The sequence below is a fragment of the Podarcis melisellensis genome, assembly GCF_964234715.1.
Source record: "Podarcis melisellensis genome assembly, chromosome: 1".
Taxonomy (NCBI): Eukaryota; Metazoa; Chordata; class Lepidosauria; order Squamata; family Lacertidae; genus Podarcis; species Podarcis melisellensis.
In genome coordinates this window covers 20,134,169-20,160,996 of record NC_138528.1, presented here as the reverse complement: position 1 = coordinate 20,160,996, position 26,828 = coordinate 20,134,169, and the positions used below count along the sequence as shown (strand labels likewise).

Below are 26,828 nucleotides of genomic sequence, written 5' to 3'. Positions count from 1 at the left end.
GGAAACCTATGTCCCCACTATGGAAAGACATTTGGATCCAGAATTGGCCTCCACAGTCACTTATGGACTCACTGTTAAGACTGTTTTCATGGAAGACAATCTTACCTGGCTATGAGTGATCGCCAAAGAAGCAGCAGCAATACAATAAAAGAACAAGAAGTGGAATGATTTTGTGAAAGGGTATATAGGATTGTATCCAGAGATGGTTTTGAAAGCTCTATTTCACTGCACAAATTAGACTGCCCAGGTTTTTCAGATTATCCTTGCGTACTACCCTCAAGAGTAGCGTTAGAGGAGGACAGTGGGAATCAAGTGGCTTGGTAAAAATGGGGTGCCATGCCTTGCACAACGAGGGTATTTTCTAATGAAGAGCCACCTACAACCCAATCTACAAACGTCTCCTGGAGATAATAACAACAAGGAATTCAGCATGGTGCTAAAAGCCAGAGATCAGGGTTATCACCTAATAATTTTTTGTAATATTAATATACAATGACAAATATCATTATAGCCTAATAATCAGCCTCCTTTGGGGATTAAAATGATTTAATCCTGAAATCAGGGTTGTTATCGTTATTAGGGCGACACAGGATTTCATTTTTTGCAACTTCCCCACAAAGCAGTCATAAAGACAGCTGTCTGCTATGAATCACTCCATGCATTTTCCTTTTCCTTTTTTATTATTTGCTTCTGGAATTGAATCTCATTATTAGTCAGGTGCTCCTTGAATTTGACAGCTAGCACGTAAGTGACTTTGAAAAATCCCAGCATTGTTCATAATCTACAGGGGTTCTCGCTCTAACCAATTTTACTGTCTGCCCCCCGCTCACTCCCTACACTAATCAGTAGTAAGAGAAAATATCAACATGTTTGGATATGAGCCTACAGCACAATCCTAAACTTCCAGGTAGTATTGCTGGGGAGGGTGGCTAGAATTCAGTGGAAGTAGCCCTCTGCCTAGGGACGCGGGTGGCGCTGTGGGTTAAACCACAGAGCCTAGGACTTGCCGATCAGAAGGTTGGCGGTTCGAATCCCTGCGACAGGGTGAGCTCCGTTGCTCGGTCCCAGCTCCTGCCAACCTAGCAGTTCGAAGGCACGTCAAAGTGCAAGTAGATAAATAGGTACCGCTCCGGCAGGAAGGTAAATGGCATTTCCGTGCGCTGCTCTGGTACGCCAGAAGCGGCTTAGTCATGCTGGCCACATGACCCGGAAGCTGTACGCCGGCTCCCTCAGCCAATGAGCGCCGCAACCCCAGAGTCGGTCACGACTGGACCTAATGGTCAGGGGTCCCTTTACCTTTTACTAGCCCTCTGCCTGGCTCTGCCAACAGGGGGCAGCATCACAGCAGAGTAGGGCTAGGCAATATATCAATTTATTGTCCCAAATCGATTAGAAGTCCACATTGTCGTATTGGATTCATAACTATTGACCTGGAAATATATCGCCAATCGTGTGTGTGTGTGTGTGTGTGTGTGTGAGAGAGAGAGAGAGAGAGAGAGAGGGAGGGAGAGAGAGGGAGGGAGAGAGAGAGAGAAAGAGAGAGAGAGAAAGAGAGAGAAAGAGAGAGAGAGATGCAAAAATCACAATGTGGGGAAAACCGTAAAGCCAGCCAGTGCTTCTATTAATCCCGGCAGTGCCTGTTAACTCTGCCGACAAAGCTCTCCCCTGCCTCAGGCAGGGGGCAGCGAATCACAAGATCAGGCGCTGGCAGAAACCATGGTGAGGGGGAAACCGTGCCCCTAGATAGCTCCATCCTTACTTCAGACATCGTGATATATCAGTATATCGCAATGTTTAGCTGGTGATATATCACAACGCTGAAAACCTGATTATCGCCCAACCCTACCGCAAAGGATCTTGCAGAGGGTGGGCAAGATATGGTAGCCAGCAGGGGACCCTGAAATGGGACATGGCAGGCTTAGGGTGGGCGCAGCACCGTGCTGCCTATGGATCTACTGGATCCTAAGCTAACCGCTTCCTGGAGAGGAGCCTAATTTGGGTGTAAAGCTGCTGTAGAGGGAATAAAGTGTGTTTGTGTGTAATGGCTGCAGACTCAATGAAGGACCCTCCATATTGCACCTCCCTCAAAATTTGTCCATGGAAGGAGAAGTGGGTGTGGGTGGGTAGGTAGAGGGGTAATACACTAGCCCATTGCCTGCTCTTATCCATGATTACAGAGATTGAACTAGGTTACATCTGCACAAGACTTTTGAGAATGGTCACATTTACTGGCTGCATTCAATTCTTGGCATTTCAAGGCTCCGAAATCGTTGAAATTCGTATCAGATTCCATCTTAGTACATGAAAGTAGTGCAAGTAATGCATATTAAAGGGCTTTAAAGCCTCGTTTCAGGACTCAGGTCTTAAGACCCATGTTGCTAAAAATGCACAAAGCAGCATTCAAGTGTTTTCAGCACAAAAATAGAAAACAAGATCTTCTGATCTGGGTTCTGGCCAGCAGCCACATGCACACAAGGCAGGCTGGACTCAAGTACTTTGAGGCAGAAATCCATTTGCAAGGGCAATGAATTGGACTGCAAGGTGGGGGGAGGAAAGTGCAATGACGCCCAGGTGTTTCATCTATTTCGGTTTATCCAGGTCTGTTCATACATTTTATGGAGTCTTTAATGCAAGAAAAATGAAGACCCGACACAAAACAAGGTACATGGGAGAAACAAATCTGTTTCATTCCTAGCCTTTAGACATAACAAATCTGTATTCTGATGAAAGGTTTAACGGAAAAGCCAACATGTAACAAAATTACCATTTGCTCCTTACCTGAAAAAACAGGATTATGTTCCATATCAGGCCCAGGACCATGGAAGAGTTTCCATCTGCTATTTCAGCTGCATCAATGCTAACCAGCTTCACCTACAGAAAAGGGGGTTGCAAGTTTTAAAAGACGTTTAAAAACAGGTAGACAAATGCACTCAAGTGCAGTTTTAATTTCAGAATGCACGTTCACATCTAAAGGCCAGGGAACAAGGAGTTGCATTTTGCACTCAAACTGGGCGAGGTTTTGGCTTGCAATGTATAAAGCTGGATTGCTTGCTTCTACGTATATCTAGTTCACGCGATATGGTTGCAAGATAGCGGCTCACTGAAGGGAGGACCATTTTCTTTATGGGGGGAGAGAGGGAGAAAGAAAGAAAGAAAGAAAGAAAGAAAGAAAGAAAGAAAGAAAGAAAGAAAGAAAGAAAGAAAGAAAGAAAGAAGCCACATGGCTGCTATGCACTCATGTAACTAGTTTGACCCTCAGTTGCATTTTTTTTAATGCCCTTGTGATGAAGTATTTACTTGATTATATTATGCATATTTGCATCTACATAATCTGCTGTCATTGTTCTGCTGAAGTCAGATTTATCAGGTCCATCTTGGCAGACAGCCTGCTGACATGCAGCATGTGGTTCGGGGAGGGGCAGGCATGGGTAGGCAAACTATGGCCCAGGAGCCAGATCCAGTCCAATCACCTTCTTAATCCAGCCCGCAGACGGTCCGGGAATCAGCGTGTTTTTACATGAGTAGAATGTGTGCTTTTATTAAAAATGCATCTCTGGGTTATTTGTGGGGCATAGGAATTCATTCATTCCCCCCCCCCAAATATATATATATTCCGGCCCCCCACAAGGTCTGAGGGACAGTGGACTGGCCCCCTACTGGGAAAGTTTGCTGACCCCTGCTCTAAGGTGCCATCTGAGCTTCTGGGGTGATAGGAAAGGGAAACAGAATGCCACTCTAATACTAACTGGGCAGAGAAACACCTCTCCACTATCTTGGGAGGCTCAGCTATCACTACAGATGCCTTCTCCATTTTTAAATGCTTGTTGAGCACAATCTGGGGAAGGGCCGGAGATCTGTGGCAGAACATCTGCTTTGCATGCAGAAGGTCGCAGGTTCAATCCCCGGCATCTTCAGGTAGGGCTGCCTGAAACCCTTGAAGCCCTGCTGTCGGTCAGTGCAATATTGAGCTAGATGGACCAGTGGTCTCTGTATAAAGGCAGCTTCCTATCAAGTTACCAAGGATTCTGGGTTTGAAGCCATGACAGGACCCAGAGTTCCCACAGAGAGGTTTAATCCATATGACGAGGACCAGCTTATGTTTCTCCTTCAAACGACACACTCTCTTCTCTTGCTCATTCATTGCAAGCAGGATGGCTGCCCATGATAGCGATAAACCCTTGTGTTGCAATACAGGGCCTCAGACCTTTCTGAAATGCTGACAGTAAGAATATTGAGCCTCTCCCCACCTGTCACAATTCCTCTCGAGTTCTGCATTAACTACACACCATGGCTGTCCCTTCCCATCTCTTTCATGGTGGTTTAATATTTAAACTGCTGGCTCTCCATTGCCAAGGGAATGGAAACAACATTTCCCTGCCCTGCCCTGACTTCTAAAATTTGGTTAAACCAGCTTGAGATCAAGAGGAAACCTTTTAACCCATGGCTCAACTGCAACAATGGTTCAGTCCCAGTAAAATGTAACCAATGTCATATCATTCCTCAGAGGGAAGGTCACAAAGGCAGCACATGGGCTGGAGCAGGATTAGGCAACATGGCGCCTTCAGATGTTCCGGCCTACAAATCTCGCCAGTTGCAGTCGGGGAAGGCACCATGTTTGATGCTCATGGATAAATTTTAGGCTGGGGTTTTTTTTGGGGGGGGTTTGCGTGCTCAGGCACAGTCCCACCCCCCTCCAGGAGCCAGACCTCAGACCAAGGAAAACACATGACAACATATTTTGGGATTAAAATGGCCACAACTTTATTGAATTTCAGATGTAGGAAACCTTGGCTTAGGCACTGGGCGTATATCCCTCTCAGCCCCCAGCTGGGGGTCTGAGGCAAGACAGGGTCAACTGGGAATATGGGGACACTGCAAAACGTGCATTTACACAGCTGGCCCCCTCCCTGCACTGCTGAGGGAAGCTCTATGGCCCACTGCTGAGTGCTTGTGGTCAAGACCCCTCAGGACCCCTCTAACAGGGAACCCTGATATCGCCCCACAGAAAGGGGTGAGTCACCGCAACATCCCTTCCTCGATTGTTGGACTAAAGGATTCTGCCCAAGGCCTAAAACTGCCACCCAAGACCGCGAAATTGCCACCTTACTGCCAAGACTACCTACAGCTGAAAGCCACACCTCATGTCTTCACCAACCATTCCTCAAGGCCCTGCTTCACAGCCCACAACCATTGTTCATTTCCCAATGGTGCACGTGGTCAGCTCTAAATTCCAGCTTGTACATTTTAATGTCCGGACGTTTAATCACTCGGCCCCCAATACACAAGAGTCACACTGCAAATAGCCCTGTTCATTTTAATTTGTGCGCTGGGCCGCACACCTCGCCCACCGCCAGACCCGGTGAGGGGTTATTTAAGCACATCTCTATCCCACTGTAGCACTTACAGTTTGCAAAGTATAAAGTAAAGGTAAAGGGGCCCCTGACCATTAGGTCCAGTCGTGACCGACTCTGGGGTTGTGGCGCTCATCTTGCTTTATTGGCCAAGGGAGACGGCATACAGCTTCCAGGTCACATGGCCAGCATGACTAAGCCGCTTCTGGCAAACCAGAGCAGCGCACGGAAATGCTGTTTACCTTCCCACCAAAGCAGTACCTATTTATCTACTTGCACTTTGACGTGCTTTCAAACTGCTAGGTTGGCAGGAGCTGGGACTGAGCAACAGGAGCTCACCCCGTCGCGGGGATTCGAACCACTGACCTTCTGATCGGCGAGTCCTAGGCTCTGTGGTTTAACCCACAGCGCCACCCGCATCCCTTTTTTTTGCAAAGTATATAACCACCCATATCTTCGTTTGGTTCTTGCTGCAACATCCACAAGAGGTGGATCACTCTCATTCCCATGCTGAAGATGGCCAATTATAGTGGGGAATTTGGGGCCCATCTCTTCCAGTCCCAAGCCTGACTTCTCGTTTTTCCCCTGAAGTTTTCCAATATTTCATACATACATTTCAATACATAATAAAAACTTCCCCCAAAAAAACTTCCCAGCCCCATTCCCATGGTGTTTCTGTTTCTTTCCCTCTGCTGCACTGTCTTTTATCTCTTAAACCTTAACAAGAATACCATAACCTCTAATCCCTTCTGTTGCTCATAGTTCAAATCGTGCTCACGCGTTCATCATATAATAATATTTCTTTAAATTAATCCAAAAGGGTTTCCATTCTTCCACAAATCCTTCATCGTTAGACCAAGCCTGACTTTTCTTATCTACTGCCCAAGGTGGGTCCTGTGTGGGAATTTAAAATTGCCCATAAATGGGAAGCTGGTTAGACACAGCTGTTGCAAGTCCTTGGATTCGAGACCTGGTGGCCCTGGTTTCACCACCATACGTGAATAACTCTTCTACATCCTTTCCAACTAAGCATGACTTACAAGAATGAGATTGTGAAGACCCTTAGAAGGGGCTGGACGCAAGAGACCAAATCAGTCCATCTGGCCTCCGAAAAGTTCAGTGTGTGCCTAAAGGAGTGTTTCACCTTACATAAGCTTTTAAAGCAAGGCAAGGCACTTACTATGACATACCAAGGCCCCTGGCAACAGGGCTAGCATGAGCGTGTGAAGTGTGATGTCAGCAGCACATGCAGAATCCAGTGATAATGGAGAAAAGCAACAACGGCCTAACAGAGACGCTGCTGTGAGGCTGGGTGGTGATTTATAGGGCCACAGCTAAGCGACAGAGCATCTGCTTTGCGGGTCCAATCCCCGACACCTTCTGCTTGTCAGTGTAGACCAGGGACAGCCAATGTGTCTTCCAGAACTTGTTGGATCACAACTCCCATCATCTCTGGCCATTTGGCTGGGGATGATGGGAGCTGTAGTCCAAAAACATATGAAAAGCACTATGTTGGCTATCACAATGCTGAGCTAGCTGGGCCAACTACCAGACTTGGTATACGCAGTGGTGATGTTTAACTGCTTGAGGTGAAACAGGAAGAGCCGCCCTGTCACTCCTGCCACCACCACCGCCATCAGCACTGATTTCAGGCAGGATCATGCTGATTTCAGGCGAGATCTCACCCAAATTGGCACCAATGGTAGAGGTGCTTATTTGCTGATGCGGTTCTCATGGCTGCCAATTCCTGACTTGCTTTACATTGCTGCCCATTGCCCAGAATTGACAGGGAACTTTATCCATCTCCTCACCATCACATAAGACTCCAAAGTGAGTCTTGCTTAGGTGAAAGGCCATAGTTCAGTGGTAGGGTGCATACTTTCATGCAGAAGGTTGTAGGTTCAGTCCTTGGCTTCTCCAGTTGGGGCTGGGAGATAACCCAATCCCGGGCAGCTCTTGACAATGCTGAGTGGGATGGACCAATCTTCTGATTCAGTATAACAGCTTTCTACATCCCTCCTTCTGCACTTGATGCAAAGGCAGCCTGCATAGCAACACTAGTGTGGGGTGGCATCCCCCCCCCACATCATTACACAATGTTCAACCCCAGACCTTGCAGAATTCTAGAGTAACAGTTTTCATCTTTCTTTGAACAAAGCTCAAATGATCTCTTGCTATAAATTGGGCAGAGAAATATAGAACATGTGATGCTGAAATCATTTTTTTGGGGGGAAGGGTAAGTCAGATGACTCAAATCACTAACCTTCAGAGCAACTTGAGCCCAGCTGCTTAAAGGTTGCTGAACCCAGTCATTTCTTTTATTTTCTTTTAATATTGGCCTCTTGATCCTTTAATCCAGTTGAACATTACGACATTAAAATAATAATTTGTGTTGAGAGGAACCCCTCCTTGTGCATACTGTATGCAGCCTTTCAGACGCAACTTTAAACAAAACATAATTCCTTCAGCTTACACATTCCTCCTTTTGGAGAGAGAGATATTGTACTGGGAGAAGTGAAAAACAATTCAGCAGCTTTCAAATTACTTACATTGCTGTCCTCCAAAAACTTGAGGGCTTTTGCGATATTGTTCAGTCGAAAAATACGATGGGTTGAGGGCTTGTATTCATGCAGCTAAAAAAAAGGAGGGAAGTAAGCCAGTTAGTGCTTTTTAAAGTGCATTATTGAAGGGGGAAATGCTGTGGCATCCGCTTTGCATGCAAAAGGTCCCAGTTTCAAACCCACTGCCTGAAACCCTGGAAAGCCATTGCCAGACAGCGCAGGCTCTACTGAGCTAATTCTGAGCCCATCTACCAGGAAGTAAACACCAGTAAGACAAGCTGGAACGACTGCAGAGGAGAGCGACTGAGGTTATCAAGGGTCTGGAAACCAAGCCTTACGAGGAATGCTTGCGGAGGTTGGGTATGTTTAGCCTGGAAAACTGGGAGGATATATGATAGCCATCTTGTCAAATGGAAGATGGAGCAAGCTTGTTTTCTCCTGCTCTGGAGGGTAGGACTCGAACCAATGGCTTCAAGTTACAAGAAAGGAGATTGTGACTCAACTTCAGGAAGAACCTTCTGACAGCAAGAGCTGTTCAACAGTGGAACAGGCTCCCTCAGAAGATGATGGCGACTTTCCTTCCTTGGAGGTTTTTAAGCAGAGGTTGTCTGGCCACCTGTCATGAATGCTTCAGTTGAGATTCTTGCATTGCAGGGGGTTGCACTAGATGACCCTCAGGGTCCCTTCCATGTCTGAAATTCTATGATTCTATGACTGCAGTTATAATATAATTGCCAACACTGGCTGCGTCCATGTACAGTGGTACCTCGGGTTACATACACTTCAGGTTACATACACTTCAGGTTACATACACTTCAGGTTACACACTCCGCTAACCCAGAAATAGTGCTTCAGGTTAAGAACTTTGCTTCAGGATAAGAACAGAAATTGGGCTCCGGCGGCGTGACGGCAGCAGGAGGCCCCATTAGCTAAAGTGGTGCTTCAGGTTAAGAACAGTTTCAGGTTAAGAACGGATCTCTGGAACGAATTAAGTACTTAACCTGAGGTACCACTGTACTTTCTATGAACCACATGCAACTAGGATATACAGACTGGCTGCAGCTGCCCACCTCAAGATATATTTCTGATGTGATCCTTGGGTGTTGAAAAGGCTCAATTTTATCACAAATGCTGGGGAAGCAGTAACTGTGAGTGTCCAGCTCTGCCTGGACCTCAGAATGGAGGTATCTCTTCAGAGGATGAGCAGAGGAACTTGACTCACCCACCACCCGCAAACCTCACACTGTCATTGGCCATGAAGAGCCATTGGATCCAGACCTAATTCCTTCCACAAGACTGGCATCCCCCTGCACCAACTGCCTGGGCTAGGTCAGTGACCCACTATTTCTGCCCTAGCCCCATAGGAGCAGGACAGCCGGGCTGGAGGAACCACCAAAGAGGCCAGCTAGCTGAACAGAAGGCCACACAGAAGGAAGGGGAAGCCACAGGGGACACTTGTCCAGATCAGGGCCTGGCTGAGAGCCATGTCAGACAGAGGCTGTTAACGAAGGTTTACACCTACCAGATTTTGCCCTGAGAGAACTTCCAGCAGAGCCATCAAAATTTTGCCATCTTTAACATCAACCAACAAATCTTTCACTTCCAGAGGGGGGCTGCACTGTGAAGAAAGAAAAGGGTACAAGATTGAGAAAGGTGACCTTTGGCTCTGTCACAGGGCGAGCTAAACAGTAAATCACACACTTCAAAATTGGAGTCAACTCGTTATTTGCAAACATTGTCTTCATAGACTTAGCAGAGTGTCAGACCTAAAGAGCACAGAAGCTCATTCCCTGTGGGTCTTACTCCATGAAATCAGTTCTGAGACTGAAGGTTCCCCCTCCCCACGGTTGTCTATGTCTCCACTGCTTCAGGACAAGCAACCAGAGACTACACCTGCATGCCTGTTTTTGCTCCTCCCGTTTCATGCTTCTTCTGGTTCTGGGAGTCATGGGGAAGTGGAGACACCCGTGACTCTTCACCAGCATGACTCATCTCTGCCTCTTCACCTCTCTCCTTTCACTAGCCTGATGAAGCTTCTAATTCTGAACTTCTCTCTGCCACAAACTCTCCCTGTTCACTAAGCCCTGTCACCTCTTCAGCTTCCAACACCTCCACCTCCCAGTCTTCTCCCTGTGACCACTCATCATCGTTCCACCACCAATCCCCAGGCTCTGAGTTTTCTTCCTTTGGGGGTTTCCCAGTTGGTTCCTCCCACCACTTCTCTGTGTCCAACCAGTCCATGATAGGCACTCAGTTGGAAAGGACCTCAATGGCCATCCAGACCACCTGCAAATGTATCAACAGATAATAAATATTTAAGGAATAATATGAACCCCTATCCTTTCTCATCCACTTTTCAATAACTGCAATTTTTAAAAATGATTGTTGGTTTGTTATTGCTGTTGTTATTTATCTGCCCTTCATCCTAAGGTCCCAGGGCAGGTTACAACAATTAAAACATTATATTCAAAACAGTTTTAAACAACTTAAAATCACAGAGATAAGGTGGGTCCCAAAAATATACATCCAAAATGCCAAAAGCCAAGATAGAAAGGTGTGTCTATAATATTTGAATTGGCTAATTTGTTCAGCAGGCTTACCTTTTCCAAATGTAGGTTTATCCAACGGGTAAAAGTCCTTTTCTGCACATTTTCCCTTTCCACTAGAAAGGAAAGATATAAAGAAACTCAGGTTTATTAAAAAGGGAAAGCTCCTATTTAACAAAGTGAATCTGCTTAGGAGAAGCAAGGTTTGGCTTCCGGTGCAACTGTGGACTTATATGTTATGCAATCTACGAAAATAGCATTAAGGACACTTGCCGAAAGAACACCAGAGGGCGCTCCCAGCATCATCGGGCCACATTTGATTCACATGTCTCTCACTGCTTGCCCCTTTTCTATTGCAGAACTCCCAATACGAACCATTTCAATCTGCATGGCTCACAGAGGCTCCATAAATGTAATACAGTTTCCAAAAACCCAATTAAACATGTTCTTTTTGCACCTATCCTTGTGAAAAGCAGCAGTCAAAAAGGAAGAAAGAAAAATCTGTCCAAGTCTTAAGATGTCTGCTCACATACATATGGTTTACTGAATCTGTGTTGGCTTTTTCTGGGCATCCAGAGAGCAGTAACAGGATTATAAATCTCATAATTACATACAACACACGGCTAGGCCTGTTCACCAATCCACGGCACCATGCCAGAAAGAAGTCATGTTTGCTAGAACTCAGTAATATAAACAGTAAAAAGAGAGAGAGAGAACAGTCTGGTTTCAGTTTTAACCTTCCAGAGTTCCAGGCTCAATAAAGACAACAGGAACTCAAGAGGAGAAATGATCACCAGGCAGCTGACTTCGAAACTAGGCTTAACTCTTACTCTCAACTCAAGTTTGAAGCAGCACACTGAGACCAGTCGTTGCTCGTTCTCCCTGTGCACTAGGGACTCCAGAACCCCTTCAGCATTTGTGTGTAAAGACGTGACAATGGCTCATTGGCATTCTAGAGCCCCGACGCACCCAGGTCACGTTCCCATGGGATGCCTCTGCAAGATGATGGAAACTGAGTCAGCAGCAAAAGTTAACTCAGTCTGAGATCATAGAGTTGGAAGAGACCCTGAAGAGCATCTGGTCCATCCCCCTTGCAATGAAGGAATATGCAGCTGTCCCATGCGGAGATCGAATCTGCAACCACGGAGTTATCAGCACCAGGCTCTAACCCACTGAGCTTTGCATGCAGGTGCTGCAACTCAGATTAACTAGTTAACAAAAATCAGAGCAGGGTAGCGAGGAAATGAACAGTACGGAACAGAAAAGGGTTGTGTTGGGGCTACCTTTGAGGTTGGTCTAGAAGCTGCAGTCAGTGCAGAACACAGTAGCTAGATTGCTTGTGGGAGCAAACTACTGCCAGCATATAATACCTGTTAGATGTTATTAAAAAAATCCTTCCTACACACACAAACACACACACACCTTAGATCACTGGATCAGTTTTGAAAAAAGGACGATTGCATCTTGCGTGCAAATAATTGGTGCTCTCTGTTCCGGTTTTTGAAAATGCAAATAAAAATAAAACAACAACAACTTTTGCAATTTCAACCTTATGCACTTGAAAGCTGGCCAGTTGAATTTATGGACATGCATGAACAACATAGAACAAGGGAACCCGGTGGGGGTGGAGGGAAGTCAGGGGATTCTAGTAGTCCCAGGTTTTGGATTCGATGTGGATTGTCTATAGAGTTGTTTTAAGGTTTTGATGTATGGTTTTTCTTTTTCATGTGATGTTTAGTTGTTGTAAAATTAATAAAAATATTATTTCTTTTTTTAAAAAAGAAAGCCGTCCAGTTCAAATCCCGTAAATTAATTGCATGCAAAGCAGAAAGCTTAATAGCTCCTTTTGCACCAGGTTTTTCTGGTGCAGAAAGAGCTTTTAAGCTATCTGCCTTTCTTACCAGACTCTGGGACGCTCTCACAAGATATTCAGGGATCATGAGCTCTTGCAAAAGCATTCTGGAGCCCAGGAAGCAAGGCTTAAAAGCTGCCCATCTTGCTTAGAAGGCAAGGATGGTTTGTGTGGAAAGAGAAGCAGCAAGGTGGCAAATGAATTTTACAAGCAATGTGGACAAGATGACTAAAGCATGTAAAACCAGGCTCTGGCACATTGAGTGGACAAGACCAATAGTAAGACCAATGGTCAAGAAGGAGGTTTCTGCACATGCTGTAGAGGGAAGTGAGGGGCAGATGGGGCTCATCAACCTGGGAAGGTAGCCCATCTAGGAGAAGGAAAACTCTGATCCTAAACCTCTGCTGCCTTGCAGGATATCTTTGGGAAAAGAAAAGGCTAAGGAGTAAACGCTACAGAAATTTGGAGTCCCTAAGACTAAGATCATGGCCACTGGGCCCATCACCTCCTGGCAAATAGAAGGAGAAGAAATGGAGGCAGCGAGAAATTTTACTTTCTTGGGCTCCATGATCACTGCAGATGTTGACAGCAGTCACAAAATTAAAATACGCCTGCTTCTTGGGAGAAAAGCAATGACAAACCTAGACACCATCTTAAAAAGCTGAGACACCTTGCCAACAAAGGTCCGTATAGTTAAAGCTATGGTTTTCCCAGTAGTGATGCATGGAAGTGAGAGCTGGACCATAAAGAAGGCTGATCATCGAAGAATTGATGCTTTTGAATTATGGTGCTGGAGGAGACTCTTGAGAGTCCCATGGACTGCAAGAAGATCAAACCTATCCATTCTGAAGGAAATCAGCCCTGAGTGCTCACTGGAAGGACAGATCGTGAAGCTGAGGCTCCAATACTTTGGCCACCTCATGAGAAGAGAAGACTCCCTGGAAAATACCCTGATGTTGGGAAAGATGGAGGGCACAAAGAGAAGGGGACAACAGAGGACGAGATGGTTGGACAGTGTTCTCGAAGCTACCAGCATGAGTTTGACCAAACTGCGGGGGGCAGTGGAAGGCAGGAGTGCCTGGTGTGCACTGGTCCATGGGGTCATGAAGAGTTGGACATGACTAAACAACAACAAGACGGTTAGATAGCACCTTGTATGCCTCTCTCTGGCAACTCCTTCAGTCAAGGAGTTGGACCACATCAGCGAGACCGGGGGAGGGGCTTGTTGTGTGGGCAGCCCAGGACCCCCATACACACTGCCCAGGCTTGCGCCCCAGGGAGGTCACTTCGGCGCTGCTAAATCAGCTGTTACGACTTCACCCCCGGAGGCACACTCCATTGTCTCTCAACAATGTGCATCCAACTATCAAACTGCAATAGTAGAAGGAAGGCTAGGTGGGGGAGGGCTGGAGAGACTGGGAGTCCCTTTTATATTACAGTTGTTTCTGCCCTTCAACACCTTTTAAAATACATGCTTGTCACAACCAACACGAAATTAACAATGGCTCAGTTCATTTGAGGCTCTTCTGAAGATTGTGATGTGACTAGAACATACTAAATTCAGCCAGTGCAATCCAAATCCTTGGAGATAGTCGAAAGACCGTGAAAGCAAACAGAATTAGAGAGGACAGAGTATTAATAGTTTTGAAAAAGGCTGTGCAATGGTTCCTGGCTTTATGGGAACATTACTGAGGCTAAACAGAATCATCTCTGGCTCAAGTCAGAACTTCTGGAGCTCACCAGATTAATCCACACCTTCTTCCAGAGTGGACTTGCATCTGGCCAAGCCATTAAGGGTGTGCAACAGCACACATTTAAGGGAGATTTGTTTAACCAGATCATGTAGCTAGGCATTTGCCTTCTTCCAGTTTTTAAGCGAGGCCTCTAAAACTGGTCCATCTGTTCTTTAGGAGTGCAGTAGAGTTATAGATTTTATCTTTCTTTCTTTTTAGTCGAGTGAAATGCAACAACTTTTTCTGCTGTTTGCAAGACTAGCATCCACCATTTTGTACTACCCAAGGGATCTGAGAGGGGGCGGGAAATTTGCTTCTTCAATTGAGTAGTACTTTAAACGAAAACAACAAAAAGGCCTCATGAGTTTGCATTGGATTTGGCTACCACTTAATAAAATGATGTTAGTTACTAAAAATAGCCCCTCTTGTTTTACTGGATTAGAACAGTAAAGCCTAATTTAATTGAAAAATAACTTCACCCTGTGTTCTTTTATTCCTGGAGGTTGCCAAGCTTTAAATTGCTCAAGTTATGAGTTTACCTACTCCGATTTTGAAATCATTTGTAGTGGCAAAATCGCACAGATATTCTCTTTCTTCTCTCCCCCTCCATTTATTTCAGGATTCTGTGGAGATTTCATTTGGTGGGTAGAAAAGTAGAAAACACTCCACTGGGAGGACTAGACGGTGCTGGATTTTGATGGGATCCAGCAGGCTCCTTCTTATATTATAGGATGGGATGTGGAGACTGAGTTAAAGAAGAAAGGGTTAAAATCCCTTCACGTCTGCTCTGATCCCAGCAAATAATTACACAAACACCTCGCTGAAGTTTGCATTTTAAAAACCTGCATCCTAGAATTTCTTTTGGCTCTTTGTCAGAGGTATTTTCCAGAATTGGAAACTGTTGAACTGTCAGTGTTTTTCTTTTTTTAAGTATTGCACACACCTGTTATTCTCCTCTCTCCTTTCATATCTCGACAGAATCTCTTCTCATTCAGATAAACTGGTGTCAGAAAAGCTGGTTGCACACTTTACGAACTACTGCCGGCAATCCCATCCACTCCCACTTCCTTAAAAATCCAGATGTCGTTCCATTTCAGGTTTATTTTTGGCCACTGTGAGCACGCCGCATATTTTAAAATCTATTCCTATCTTCGAAAAACAGAGTTTATGCTATAATTTTCTCTGGCAATGGGTTATACAGCCATTCTTGATGGGATTATCTTCTATCTTGTTAATTATGGTGAAAAGCGCCCTGGAATTCTGAAATATGAAGTTACAGCGCAATGGGTAATTATACCAAATTACATAATGAAACATACACTTACTGCTATTTCATCCATGGCCAATACTACTCTGTAAGATTCACAAAGGACCAGCCCTACTATTGGGTAGGATGAAGCAAACCACCTCAACCCCACCTTCCTCTTTTAATAAACTTTTTGGTCTTTCCCAGTCTGCATCTATATCAGAATTGTTTTAATTTTTTATTTTATCACTTGCTGTTTGCCAACTTGTGCTCCTCTGGGAAGAAGGGCAGGATATAAGTTAAAGAAATGAATGGCAGGCTTGGGGATGCTATTAAAAGGGCATTTTGTCATTTAGTTAATTTCACTGTTTTACCACTAGGGTTCCAGCAACTGGTATTCAGAAGCATTGCTGCGGGCACAGAACATAGACATCATGTCTTGCTAGCAACCACAATAGAATCATAGAATTGTAGAGCTGGAAGGGACCCCCAGAATCATCTAGTCCAACCACCTGCAATGCAGGAATCTCAGCTAAGGTAAAGGGACCCCTGACCATTAGGTCCAGTCGTGGCCAACTCGGTGGTTGTGGCGCTCATCTTGCTTTATTGGCCAAGGGAGCAGGCGTACAGCTTCCAGGTCATGTGGCCAGCATGACTGAGCTGCTTATGGCGAAACAGAACAGCGCACGGAAACGCCGTTTACCTTCCCACCGGAGCGGTACCTATTTATCTACTTGCACTTTGACGTGCTTTCGAACTACTAGGTTGGCAGGAGCAGGGACCAAGCAACGGGAGCTCTCCCCGTCACAGGGATTCAAACTGCCGACCTTCTAACCGGCAAGTTCTAGGCTCTGTGGTTTAACCCACAGCGCCACCCGCGTCCCAATCTCAGCTAAAGCATCCATAATACATGGCCATCCAACCTCTGCTTTAAAAACTCTAAGGAAGGAGAGACCACGGCCTCTCAAGAGAGTCCGTTTCACTGTTGAACAACCCTCTCCTCCATAGAAATGGATCCTTACTTCAGATCGCTGCCCTCAAGCTCATGGTTTGCTGTACACAGAATAAATACGTTTCATGGGACAGGGTGGAGCTCAGCAGCCCTTCGCCTGCACATAACTGCTTACATGCCGCAAACACCCATACAAGGCTCTGTTCAGATCTCAAACTATCATCTGCTTGTAGAGTGTTGTGTTTATACAAAAACATATGGCAAACAGTTTGAAAGTCCTGCTAACTTAGTTTGTGAGAACATGGGCAAGGCTGCACGAGGCTGAACCGGTTTTGCACCTTAGGAGGAGGAGATGAAAGACTTGAGTGTGTGTGTGTGTGTATGTGTGTGTGTGTGTGTGCGTGTCATTGTTTGTTTCAATTCACCATGTCTTCATTTGCTTCACCCTTGATAGGAAAGTCAGAACTGGAGCAAAACGTTCTGTCCATGATGGAAAGGAGAACTTAACATTTGTCCCAGGAGTCATGTGAAATTCCATGTCCCCTGCCAGGGAAAGGAATCATTGTTCATAAAATGTATTTCTAAACTGAAGTTGCTATTACTATTTGGTTTAGAATACAAATTGTCCTGTAGCTGTAAACTGTACAGGCTACGGCAAAATCCCATATCATCTTGGCTTTAAGTTACAACAAAGGAGACTCCCACTAAACATATGAAAAAAACTTTCTGAGAGTAAGAGCTCTTTGATCATGGAACAGTCTCCCTTGGGAGGTTGTGGACTCTCCTTCCTTGGAGGATGGATTTCCATCTGTCATAGAAGCTTTAGCTGAGATCCCTGCATTGCAGGGGGTTGGACTAGATGACCCATGGGTCCCTTCCAACTCTCCAAATCTATGATTCCATGCTAATCAATGTCTTATGCAGACCGTTTTGACTCACCAATTCCACTACCATATTCATTGCAGAATTTAGCTTTACAGAAACCAGTTCTCTGTCTGATGGGCTGAAAGAGGACAATTATCTATTTGAGGGAGCCCTGTATCTGAAAGGCTATCCAGTCCTAGTTCAGTTTAAAAATAAAGAACCCTAAGAGAAGCAATCAAGAAGGGCCTGGAAGTTACCACCAGACTAGGCAGGACGTACTACATCTGTTTTCAGCCTTCCGCACTATGGAAAGTTGTAAAAAGGTGAAGGGACCCCTGACCGCTTCTGGTGAACCAGAGCAGCGCACAGAAACGCCATTTACCTTCCCGCCGGAGCTGTACTTATTTATCTACTTGCACTTTGATGTGCTTTCGAACTGCTAGGTTGGCAGGAGCAGGGACCGAGCAACGGGAGCTCACCCCGTCACAGGGATTTGAACCGCCAACCTTCTGATCGGCAAGCCCTAGGCTCTGTGGTTTAACCCACAGAGCCACTTCTGTACTTCTAATTCACACTATAGTAAATCTTTCTAAATTTGCACCTATGCAGATACAAATCAGCACATGTACATTTTATGCAAACCATTCCCCCATTTAGTCCTCTTTTGGATTGATCGGTTTCCTCTCTTTCATTTAAGATTATTTTTTAGGATGATTCTTCCTTTCCCTTAGATGCATGCTGTACTTTGGTGGGCAGCCACACTGATCAATTTATCTGTGTCCCCAAGACTATAAACACGACTGGGCTAAGAAGGAGGTAGCCACTGGGGTACCATCCAGATGTTGCCATACCCATCACCCCTGACTATGGGTCATACTGGCTGGGGCTGGTGGGAATTGTAGGACAATTCTATGATCCTACGAACATATGGGAACATTGGCTACCCTTGACCTAATACTAAAAACTGATGTTTATCGGCAGGGGAAAAACAAAAATCAAGTCAGGTTTTACAGTTTCATTGACTGATAATATGGGGATACAATCAACTGTTAGTTATCTTCTGTGCAAGCCCCACTGAAAAGGGCATCTGTGGTCACTGGAGTTTGCTTAATGAAGGAAGTTGGAGCAATGATGATTGCCACAGGCCGGAAAACTGATTTGGACTTCACTATGGTCATTTGGTGCACTCGTATCTGGACATTAGCCCTCTTGGGAAAAATGACTTACGCAGTTCGTAAAGCCTGCAGGCACTCTAGGAAGGCCTCATTTTAAACAACATGGATTGTCTTTTTCTGTTATCAACGAATTGACAGAGGGGAGGAAGTCCTCATGAACTAACGGGTTTCTGGAGACATTTCTCCATCAACTAGACCAGTGGTTCTCAATCGGCTAAGAACTGAGGACCAACTTGTTTTTCAAAAGTCAAACCATGGACTCGCTACTTTTGAAAAATGTTATAGCTCTTTGGCAGTTTTTGTTAGGTGAATGACGCCACAGCCCCCCTGGGTGAGTGATGCAGATCCCCTGGGGTTGGCGGACTACCAATTGGGAACCACCAGACTAGACAATTATTGTCAGATCCAGGATATTTCTCCTCCATTTTCCTCCTCCTTAAACTTTTTTTCTGCTCCTACTCAGACAAGAGTACCTGTACTGTTCGTTCACTTTATTGAGAAATCAATAATATACGTTATTGTTTTTAAAAGAAGTTAGCACATGATTGCACTTTCCCATAGGAGAAATCTGCCAGATAGATAGATAGATAGATAGATAGATATTTTTCTAGAAAAAGAGGTGCCAGATCTCACCATGAACACCTCCCTTATTCTCTTGTAATGGCAATGGCGCCCACCTGAGAGGTGCCATAACTGAGTTCCAGTGAGTTCCGGCTGAAAAAAAGTCCTGGATATACAGCTATATGGCAATCAACCTAAATGGGATATGGTCAAAATAGACTACAAGGACAGCACAGTTTTCTGGCCTTAGCTGAATAAAAATTCAATGCAAGGAAGGCGGGGGGAACGGCAACTGTGCACATGACAGCAGGAGGGAGAGGGAGTTGTCATGGCCCACTAAGAACCTGCACCACCCTTAAAGAGGTCAGATGGTCAAGTCTGCACTGGGTCTAACAGTTTGTGGGTTTCAATATTTGAGTTCATTTGGCCATTAGCCCATGCTGAAGGTCACAGGTCCACTGAAAATGCCTGGAATTTCCCAACGATAATTTAGCTTCCCTGCTAGCTACAAAATAAGGTAACCCTTTGACAACATTCTGACTACGCCAGGCTTCAGCAATGTCTAAAGAGTATTTGAACAGCCCTTTCCTGAAAACGGATCCCCACTTGTATCACAAACAAATCATTTACAGCACTTATCTCCTTGAGCTTTCTACAGTCTGGAACTTGAGCCCATGTGAAACGCGCAAAGAATTTTCCACAGTGAGCCCTTGTCATATTTTTTTTTCACAATATAGTGAAGAGGACAATATGTATTTAGCCCCAAAAATCTGTATCAAGGATGGGAGGTGTAGTCTAAAAATATTTGGAGGACACCAGGTTCAGGAAAACTGATGCATGGTGTCAAGATGTGTTATATAACCCATTGAGCATCACAATTATTAGGCATAAACACCAGCATGCGCATTGGGCTTCATTTTTCTCATCGCCCATCAATAAAAGATTTTGCTACTGGCCTCAGAGAGGGAAGGAGGAAGACGGCTTTGCAAAATGAGTTATCAACCCACAAAAATGTTTATGAGGCCTAGATATATCCATGACTCATTTGTAGGCTAAAGGAAAGAGAATCAGATCTTGTAAAGCTTCCCTGCCCAGTTGCTGGATGCTGTTGCAAGTGGCTACTTCAAACACTAGGTCAGGATTCTTCCTTCTTGCCTTTTTAAAAGTACATACAACATTCCACCTTAAAGGCTTCAAAGTGTTCCAGGCGGCCTACCCATAACCGTAGCAATGCAAACAGCACCAAACAGGATTAAGGATCTTAAATAGCAACCAACCATTAAAATCCAAGGACAACCTGGTGCCTCCTCAAATCCCTGCCCATTGGCCATGCTGGTCAGGGCTTGCAGGAGGGATGTGTGTATTGATGATATGCAATGTCCAGACTCTTAATATTTAAAAGAACTTTACATTCATAAGCATATAACTGAGGAGAATCGATTTACAATCCCATGCTTATTCACTTTGTTCCTTATAGAGAGTTCTTCCTATTAACTTATAGGGATCTTCCTCTTTGTCTATTTCACTTCAGACAGTTCACAGTAACAGACACTGTCCTCATCACTATCCAGAGAAGCCTCTCTCAGCAGCCATTCTCCTCTCACACAGAGAGAGAAGAACAGAAAACAGTTAAAAAATGACAGTTACTGGAATAACAGTCACAACAGAATGGAATGCCTCTCATGTGACTCACAGTCAGCCAATCACATGAGAGAGCTACTGCCAAAGGAAAAAACCCATGCTAAAAATACACAGCAATTTGAAATAAGCAAACATTCCCATTTCAGGAAATTAAACCATTATCAGCCCAGCTATATGATTGCCTGGACAATGGGAGTTGTAGTCCCAAACATCTGGAGGGCACCTATTTCTGTGCAATAAAACAAAAACCGCTTTCCTGCTAAGCGGCATTCAAACGGGAGGCAGATAAGGCAACTGCTCACCTCCTGCGCCTCTTGGATAGACATCAGAGGAGCCATCATAAAATATCCAAGCCCTTCAATCTGTGACACTGATCTGAACTTAGGATTCCCCATGAGGGGCTCAAGAATCATGTTGACAGGCAGCAGCGGATCACCATGTGGCCTAAATGTTTGATAACGAGATTTTGGTCCCTACACAGACTCATTAAAAGGATGTATCACATGACACCACAGTCTCTGAGCAGATCCTACATGATGGTATTAAGCCTCTGTTCACTTCCTTATCCATGCCTCAAACATTTCATGCATTAATGTAGCTGGTTTAGCATACAAGCAAATTTTAAAACAGTATTTCTCGGAATAGCCAAGCTCCTACGACACAACTCTTTAGATGCATCAACCTAAGAATGCAAGTGAGACGCCCACAGAGTTCTGTCCCTGTTGAATAGGATCCAAAAGGCAGCAGTCTGATTGGTCCTAGAACAATAGGGCCTAGAATGCAGCAGTCTGATTGGTCCACAGGAGCCACCCAATCCAGCTCCAGGTGGAAGTGAATCCGCAACCTGATTGGCCTACAGAAGAATCCCGGAATTAGCCAATCACGTGGGGCCCATTGTGTATATAAAGCAGACATTCTGGGGGAACTTCTATTTCTCCTCACCATTATGAGCTGAATAAAGAGCATGAAATCCACTCTCGACTCCGAGTATACTTCAGTCCCTAATGCATCCGGGATTAGCCAGGCTACCTACAGGCATCACTCTTTTCGCAGAAGGAATCTGGTCCACTCCCCTTCCCTATGACTTGAAACATAAGGAAAGAAAGCCCTGCTGTTGTTGGCATCTGAAGAGACAATGGAGTGCGCCTCTGGGATTGGAGCCGAACTGCTGCATTAGTGACCTTCCTGGGGCGCAAGCCTGGGCAGTGTGTAGTATGAGGGTTCTGGGATGCTCTCGGCCTCGCTGATGGGGTCCAAAAGAAAGCAGAGCAATATGTTTGCACCAGCTTGGTTGCAGGAGTTGCCAGAAAGGTGCCACCCAACCACCTTAGGGACTCCCCTCCAGATTTCAATAGCATCTACTGTATTTTTCGCTCCATAAGGCGCACTGGACCATAAGGTGCACCTAGTTTTTAGAGGGGGAAACTAAGAAGAAGAAAAAAATCCGTAAGATGCACACACATTCCCCTTACTTTTTAGGAGGGAAAAAGTGTGTCTTATGAAGCGAAAAATACAGTACTCCTCAGCCTTTTCTTCTCCCAAAGGTATCCTGCAAGGCAGCACAGGTTCAGGATCAGAGTTTTCTGTCTCCTAGATGGGCTACCTTCTGAGGTCAACAAGCACCATCTGCCCTTCACTTCCCTCTAAAGCAGGCATAGGCAAACTCAGCCCTCCAGATGTTTTGAGACTACAATTCCCATCATCCCTGACCACTGGTCCTGTTAGCTATTGATGATGGGAGTTGTAGTCCCAAAACATCTGGAGGGCCGAGTTTGTCTATGCCTGCTCTACAGCTTGTGCAGAAACCGCCTTCTTGACCAGTGGACCCACTATTGATCTCATCCACTCGTTCACACACAGGGGAAGTTCTTAACTCACCAAGAGTTTGAGACCCATTGGCTACCCTCACTTGGTTTAGTCAAAGTCAGTCCACAGGTGAGAACTGAGTGCAGGGTGGGGACCAAAGGTAGAGACACTACCTCAGAAGGAGGACAACGTTTCCCCCACCAGAGGCATTAGCCCTCCCCTAACACCCCATATACCTCAAAGTATCTGTTTAATCAGGGGGGTGGAAGCGTCGAGCATTGCTGTATTACTTAAACCAGGAACCTGTGGTCCTCTAGCTGTTAGAGGACTACAACTCCCATCGGCCCCAGCCAGCACGGTCAATAGTCAGGGATGATGGGTGTTGGAGTCTAGCTCTTATGGACCCAAATCAATGTCTCGGTGGGAGGTACCTGGGAGCCCCACATAAGTTGCTCTGAGCTTTCCAAGCTACAGCAGAAGTGCAGGCATAAATCATGCCCATCTCCACCATTCTGAAAGGATCATGTCTGCATGCAACCCACGTGCTAGCAGATGCCTCATAACATTACCGCTGCCAGGACGCGAACAGCTGCTCTCGGAGTCAGCCTTTGGCAGCTTCCGCATGTTTAGATTGGCCCATCCCTCAAAGCTCCTTCACTGCTCAGGAAATGTATGTTACCTTTTAACACAGCAAACACTGATTAAGAAAGAGGAGGCCGCAAGTTCAGGAAAACCGAGTGTGTTACGCTTTGGAGGCACTCCTGATGAGTGCAAAAAGAAAAACTGCTCTCCACATATGCACTTAATTGTTCTCACAAGGACTGTAAGTGCAGGTAGCACATGCACAAGTGCTTTCAAATGCTTCACAGATTAGCGTCAGGGGGAGCAGAGGGCATCGTGCAGAAGTCTGGAATCATCTCAAGGAAAACAAAGAAAAAGAATTAACGCCAATCCTTCAGGATTTAAATGTTTTCTCAATTCTCTTTTCAGGGCTCACTCCTTTTTTCCTTTTCTTTTTTTAAGGGAACACTTCCTTAGCCCTGCAATGCCAAAGCAATTGTTGACATCTGTCTGTATCGGGAGACAATGGAAGAGTGGGCCTTTGTGGGTGAGGTCCACTTGTTGGAAGATTGCAGCACTCACTGTGGCTGTAGACACCGAATGCCACAGAATTGCAAAAGGTCGTTTCACGCATTTCCCAATCTATGAGGTTTTAAAGTGCACATCCAGAAATGCACAGTGCAAATGTCCACAACAGAAGCACATTGATCAGGGAACCGTGATTGGCTACAATGATCCGCAGCGTGCAGATGGGTGGAAAACCTGCCATTGCCTTTGTGCAACGTGTGAGCTGTTCCTAAGAATCCAATCAATGGGACTGGATTCAGAGAGCCATAATGTACACCGATATCCTTTGGGGCCTGGCTTAAGCTGTAAAATGCTCAAACATGCTCTTGATATCAATTAGGTGAAAAGAAAAAAAATGTGGCCAACTCAGTGTCAGAAGCGGAGTGAAACTTTAGTATTATTATTCCTGTGTTGGGGTTCAGTGTGAGTGAAGACTACTACCCTGTGCAAAAATTAGCCTGTTCAGTCAAGTCTTAAGTTACAAGTGTGTGCAGCCCATGCATTTTCCAGTAATATGAACAGATAAACTAAACACAGCCAGACCCAAGATTTAACTCTGATCTCTGGAACACTTCCTGAGATTTCAAGTAATCTAGCCTGACAACCTTTCTCAACTTGAAATTAGACCTGCCCAGATCAATCAGGTCCTGCCTTTTGTTCTTTCTAGCTTGCTTATGGAAAAGTCAATATATGCAGAGAGTTCCTACCCATAGCAAACCCAAAACCCTTTTGCTGAAGAAGGGACTGCTGGCAAGCTGACAGCATTACATAGCGAAGCCTTGCTCGCTGAGACTTCTCATTCGAATCACAAGGTATGAATTACAGCCAGAGAAAATCAAGTTGTTAAGGATGAAATTGCCTTCACAGGAAAGTCTGGGTCCAGTATATTCCAAACCAATTTATATCACAGATGATTTTTATTTTTTTGGTGGTATGCCTAGAAGAAAAAAGGCCTGGTCCAACAGGGCAGGATTTGAACCCGAGCTACATTAGCATTCAGATTCCATCCAGCTGTAACCCCGTCAGATGGAACCAATTTTGAAACAAAAACTGGTATCCGCTCTTTTGAAAGATGATGCCAAATATGCAGTATGACTCATTCTTTCAGCAAGAACTACAAATGGACAGCCCATTTTTGATAGTGGCCTCCATGCATATGACCCAGGAACAGTGTCAGAAACTGACATATTCTTAGAAGGGTGGCTTCTCCAGTCTTCAGAAAATAGCTGGAAGTGGGGAGGCAGAAAAAGGTCCTCCTTTCCTTCCACTCTGCAGTTTTAATCCAAAATCTTAGGTGCAGTATAGCGCCCAGAGCTCAGAAACTGCTTGTGCAGATGAAATTCCCTGTCGCAATTGTGCCTTCGAACAATGGGAGTTTTGAACAGAGCCCAGGAATTTGCAAGAAGAAGCATCCTTTGCATGAACCAGAACCTACATGTGGGCACAGTGCATCTAGTCCAGCATCCTCCAGATGTTCTTGGGCTACAGATCCCATCAACCCTAGTCTGCACATCCAATGGCTAGGGATTGTGGGAGTCGTAGTTCAAGAACACTGAGAGGGCACTATGTTACCTATACTCTCAGCCGATGCCTCTTATTACAACTAACAGATTGGAGAAAAATAATTTAAAGAGAGAAAGAGAACCTGATGATTGTTCAAACTAAAATTACTTTCCATCATGTTTTATTTAGGCCTGCATTATTGTATAGGGATGAGCAGTCCAAGCATGTGTGACCTGCAGATGTAACTTGTGTTTATCTTCTATGAAATGGCTTTGAAAAGCAGCAGCAGCTTGGAATTCAGAACCCCACAACCAACCATAACAAACATAATTTGATCACATGGAAGTCCTGAGCACCCATTTGGAAAATTGAATTTGGAATAGGAGAAGAAGAATGCAAGATAGATACCAGCCTCGTGATATGAATGAATGCTGTTGAATCTGATTCACCACAGAGGTTAAGATGACCTGGTCCTCCCACTCGCCAATGCAGCTTGTTGAGTCATGATCCGAGCTGTTCCCAACAGCTGTGCACTGCAACTTGGCTGAACCTCTGAAATTCTGGACCCGTGAATATCTAGAAATGGAAATGGTGCAATCTGCGCCAGGGGTGGGAAAGAGATGTGGCTAGGTGGCTATCTGGGAATGCGCTATATTGAAGCAGCGTCTCCATTCCCATCGTCCAGCCCAGACACTGATGTCCAGTTCAGAAGTCCTTCTGGAGGTTCCCTCACTGTGAGAAGCCAAGTTACAAGGAACCAGGCAGAGGGCCTTCTAGGTAGTGGCACCCGCCCTGTGGAACGCCCTGACTTTTCAAAGACATCTGAAGGCAGCTCTGTAGCAGGAAGTTTTTAATGCTCAATGTTTAGTTGTGTTTTTATATTATCTTGGAAGCTACCCAGAGTGGCCTGTGCAACCCAGTCAGATAGGCAGGGTATTATTATTATTATTATTACTATTATTCTTATTAAACCAGGTCCCTGCAGCCACTGGGACTGAACCCTCTGCTCATTAGCTGAGTGGAGGGTTCCATCCTGCTGGTACTGCTTCTCCAGCACATTCCCTTCATGAAACACACTGCTGAAGCAGATCCCTCTGCCTTATTCCATACAGTCGTACCTCGTTTTGCAGCTGAGATCAGTTCTGGAGCCCTGGCTAGCCGAAAAGGATGCAGGGCAAAGCGCCGCATCTGCGCATGCACACAGAACAGTTTCCGCTTCTGCACATGCAGCAAACCTGGAAGTAACCCATTCTGGAACTTCCAGGTTTGCTGCGGATGTTCACCAGAATGCACACTAGACAAGGCGAACATCCGCGGAAGTATTACTGTAGTTAATACCATTTCCATTTCCACTGTGTGTGTCTCTCCTTGCATACTGGGACAAGTGGACTGTTTTAAGAGTAAGCTACAATCAAGCAATGTAGTTGAGATCACAGCGCTGGAAGGGTCCCAAGGCTCATCTAGTCCAACTGCCTGAGAAATAGACATTCTGTTGTGGCGAACATAACTTAGGCTTAAGGTGCCATTTGGCACCTAGTTTATATGCATATTAATTTCTAACACTGGAACAAACACAGGTGACCTTCCAAGACAACCAAATATGCAAAACAGAGTTGGGTTTGGGTGTTAGCTAGTTGCACTTTAGTACTATGCGGATGGCGCTGTGGTACATAATCTACAGGGGTTCTGGCTTTAACCAATTTTACCGTCTGCCCCCCGCTCACTCCCTAAACTAATCAGTAGTAAGAGAAAATATTGACATGTTTGGATATGAGCCTAGAGCACAATCCTAACCTCCCAAGTAGTAGTGCTGGGGAGGGTGGCTAGAATTCCACCTAAACATTAGGAAGAACTTCCTGACAGTAAGAGCTGTTCGACAGTGGAATTTGCTGCCAAGGAGTGTGGTGGA

The 26,828-nt window shown here is 45.2% G+C and overlaps 1 protein-coding gene and 1 long non-coding RNA gene across 4 annotated transcripts in view; one reads left to right on the top strand and one right to left on the bottom strand.

Annotated features, from left to right (window-relative positions):
• The window catches only part of LOC309373108, a 161,133-nt gene that overhangs the window by 35,418 nt on the left and 98,887 nt on the right, over positions 1 to 26,828 (top strand). The gene's annotated exons all lie outside the window — the stretch shown is intronic.
• Positions 1 to 26,828, bottom strand: part of CLMN (calmin) — a 69,576-nt gene that overhangs the window by 17,279 nt on the left and 25,469 nt on the right. The window contains exons 1-5 of one of the 3 annotated variants that reach the window (XM_081910254.1): positions 11,289 to 11,384; positions 10,513 to 10,574; positions 9,435 to 9,530; positions 7,901 to 7,984; positions 2,779 to 2,871 (exon numbers count right to left, since the gene is read on the bottom strand). In XM_081910254.1, the coding sequence (XP_081766380.1) occupies positions 2,779 to 2,871; positions 7,901 to 7,984; positions 9,435 to 9,530; positions 10,513 to 10,574; position 11,289 (336 nt within the window). In that variant the 5' untranslated portion in view covers positions 11,290 to 11,384. Of the gene's footprint in view, positions 1 to 2,778; positions 2,872 to 6,391; positions 6,546 to 7,900; positions 7,985 to 9,434; positions 9,531 to 10,512; positions 10,575 to 11,288; positions 11,385 to 26,828 lie in introns of those variants that run through there. The other 2 variants (XM_081910253.1, XM_081910255.1) reach the window with 2 other exon arrangements.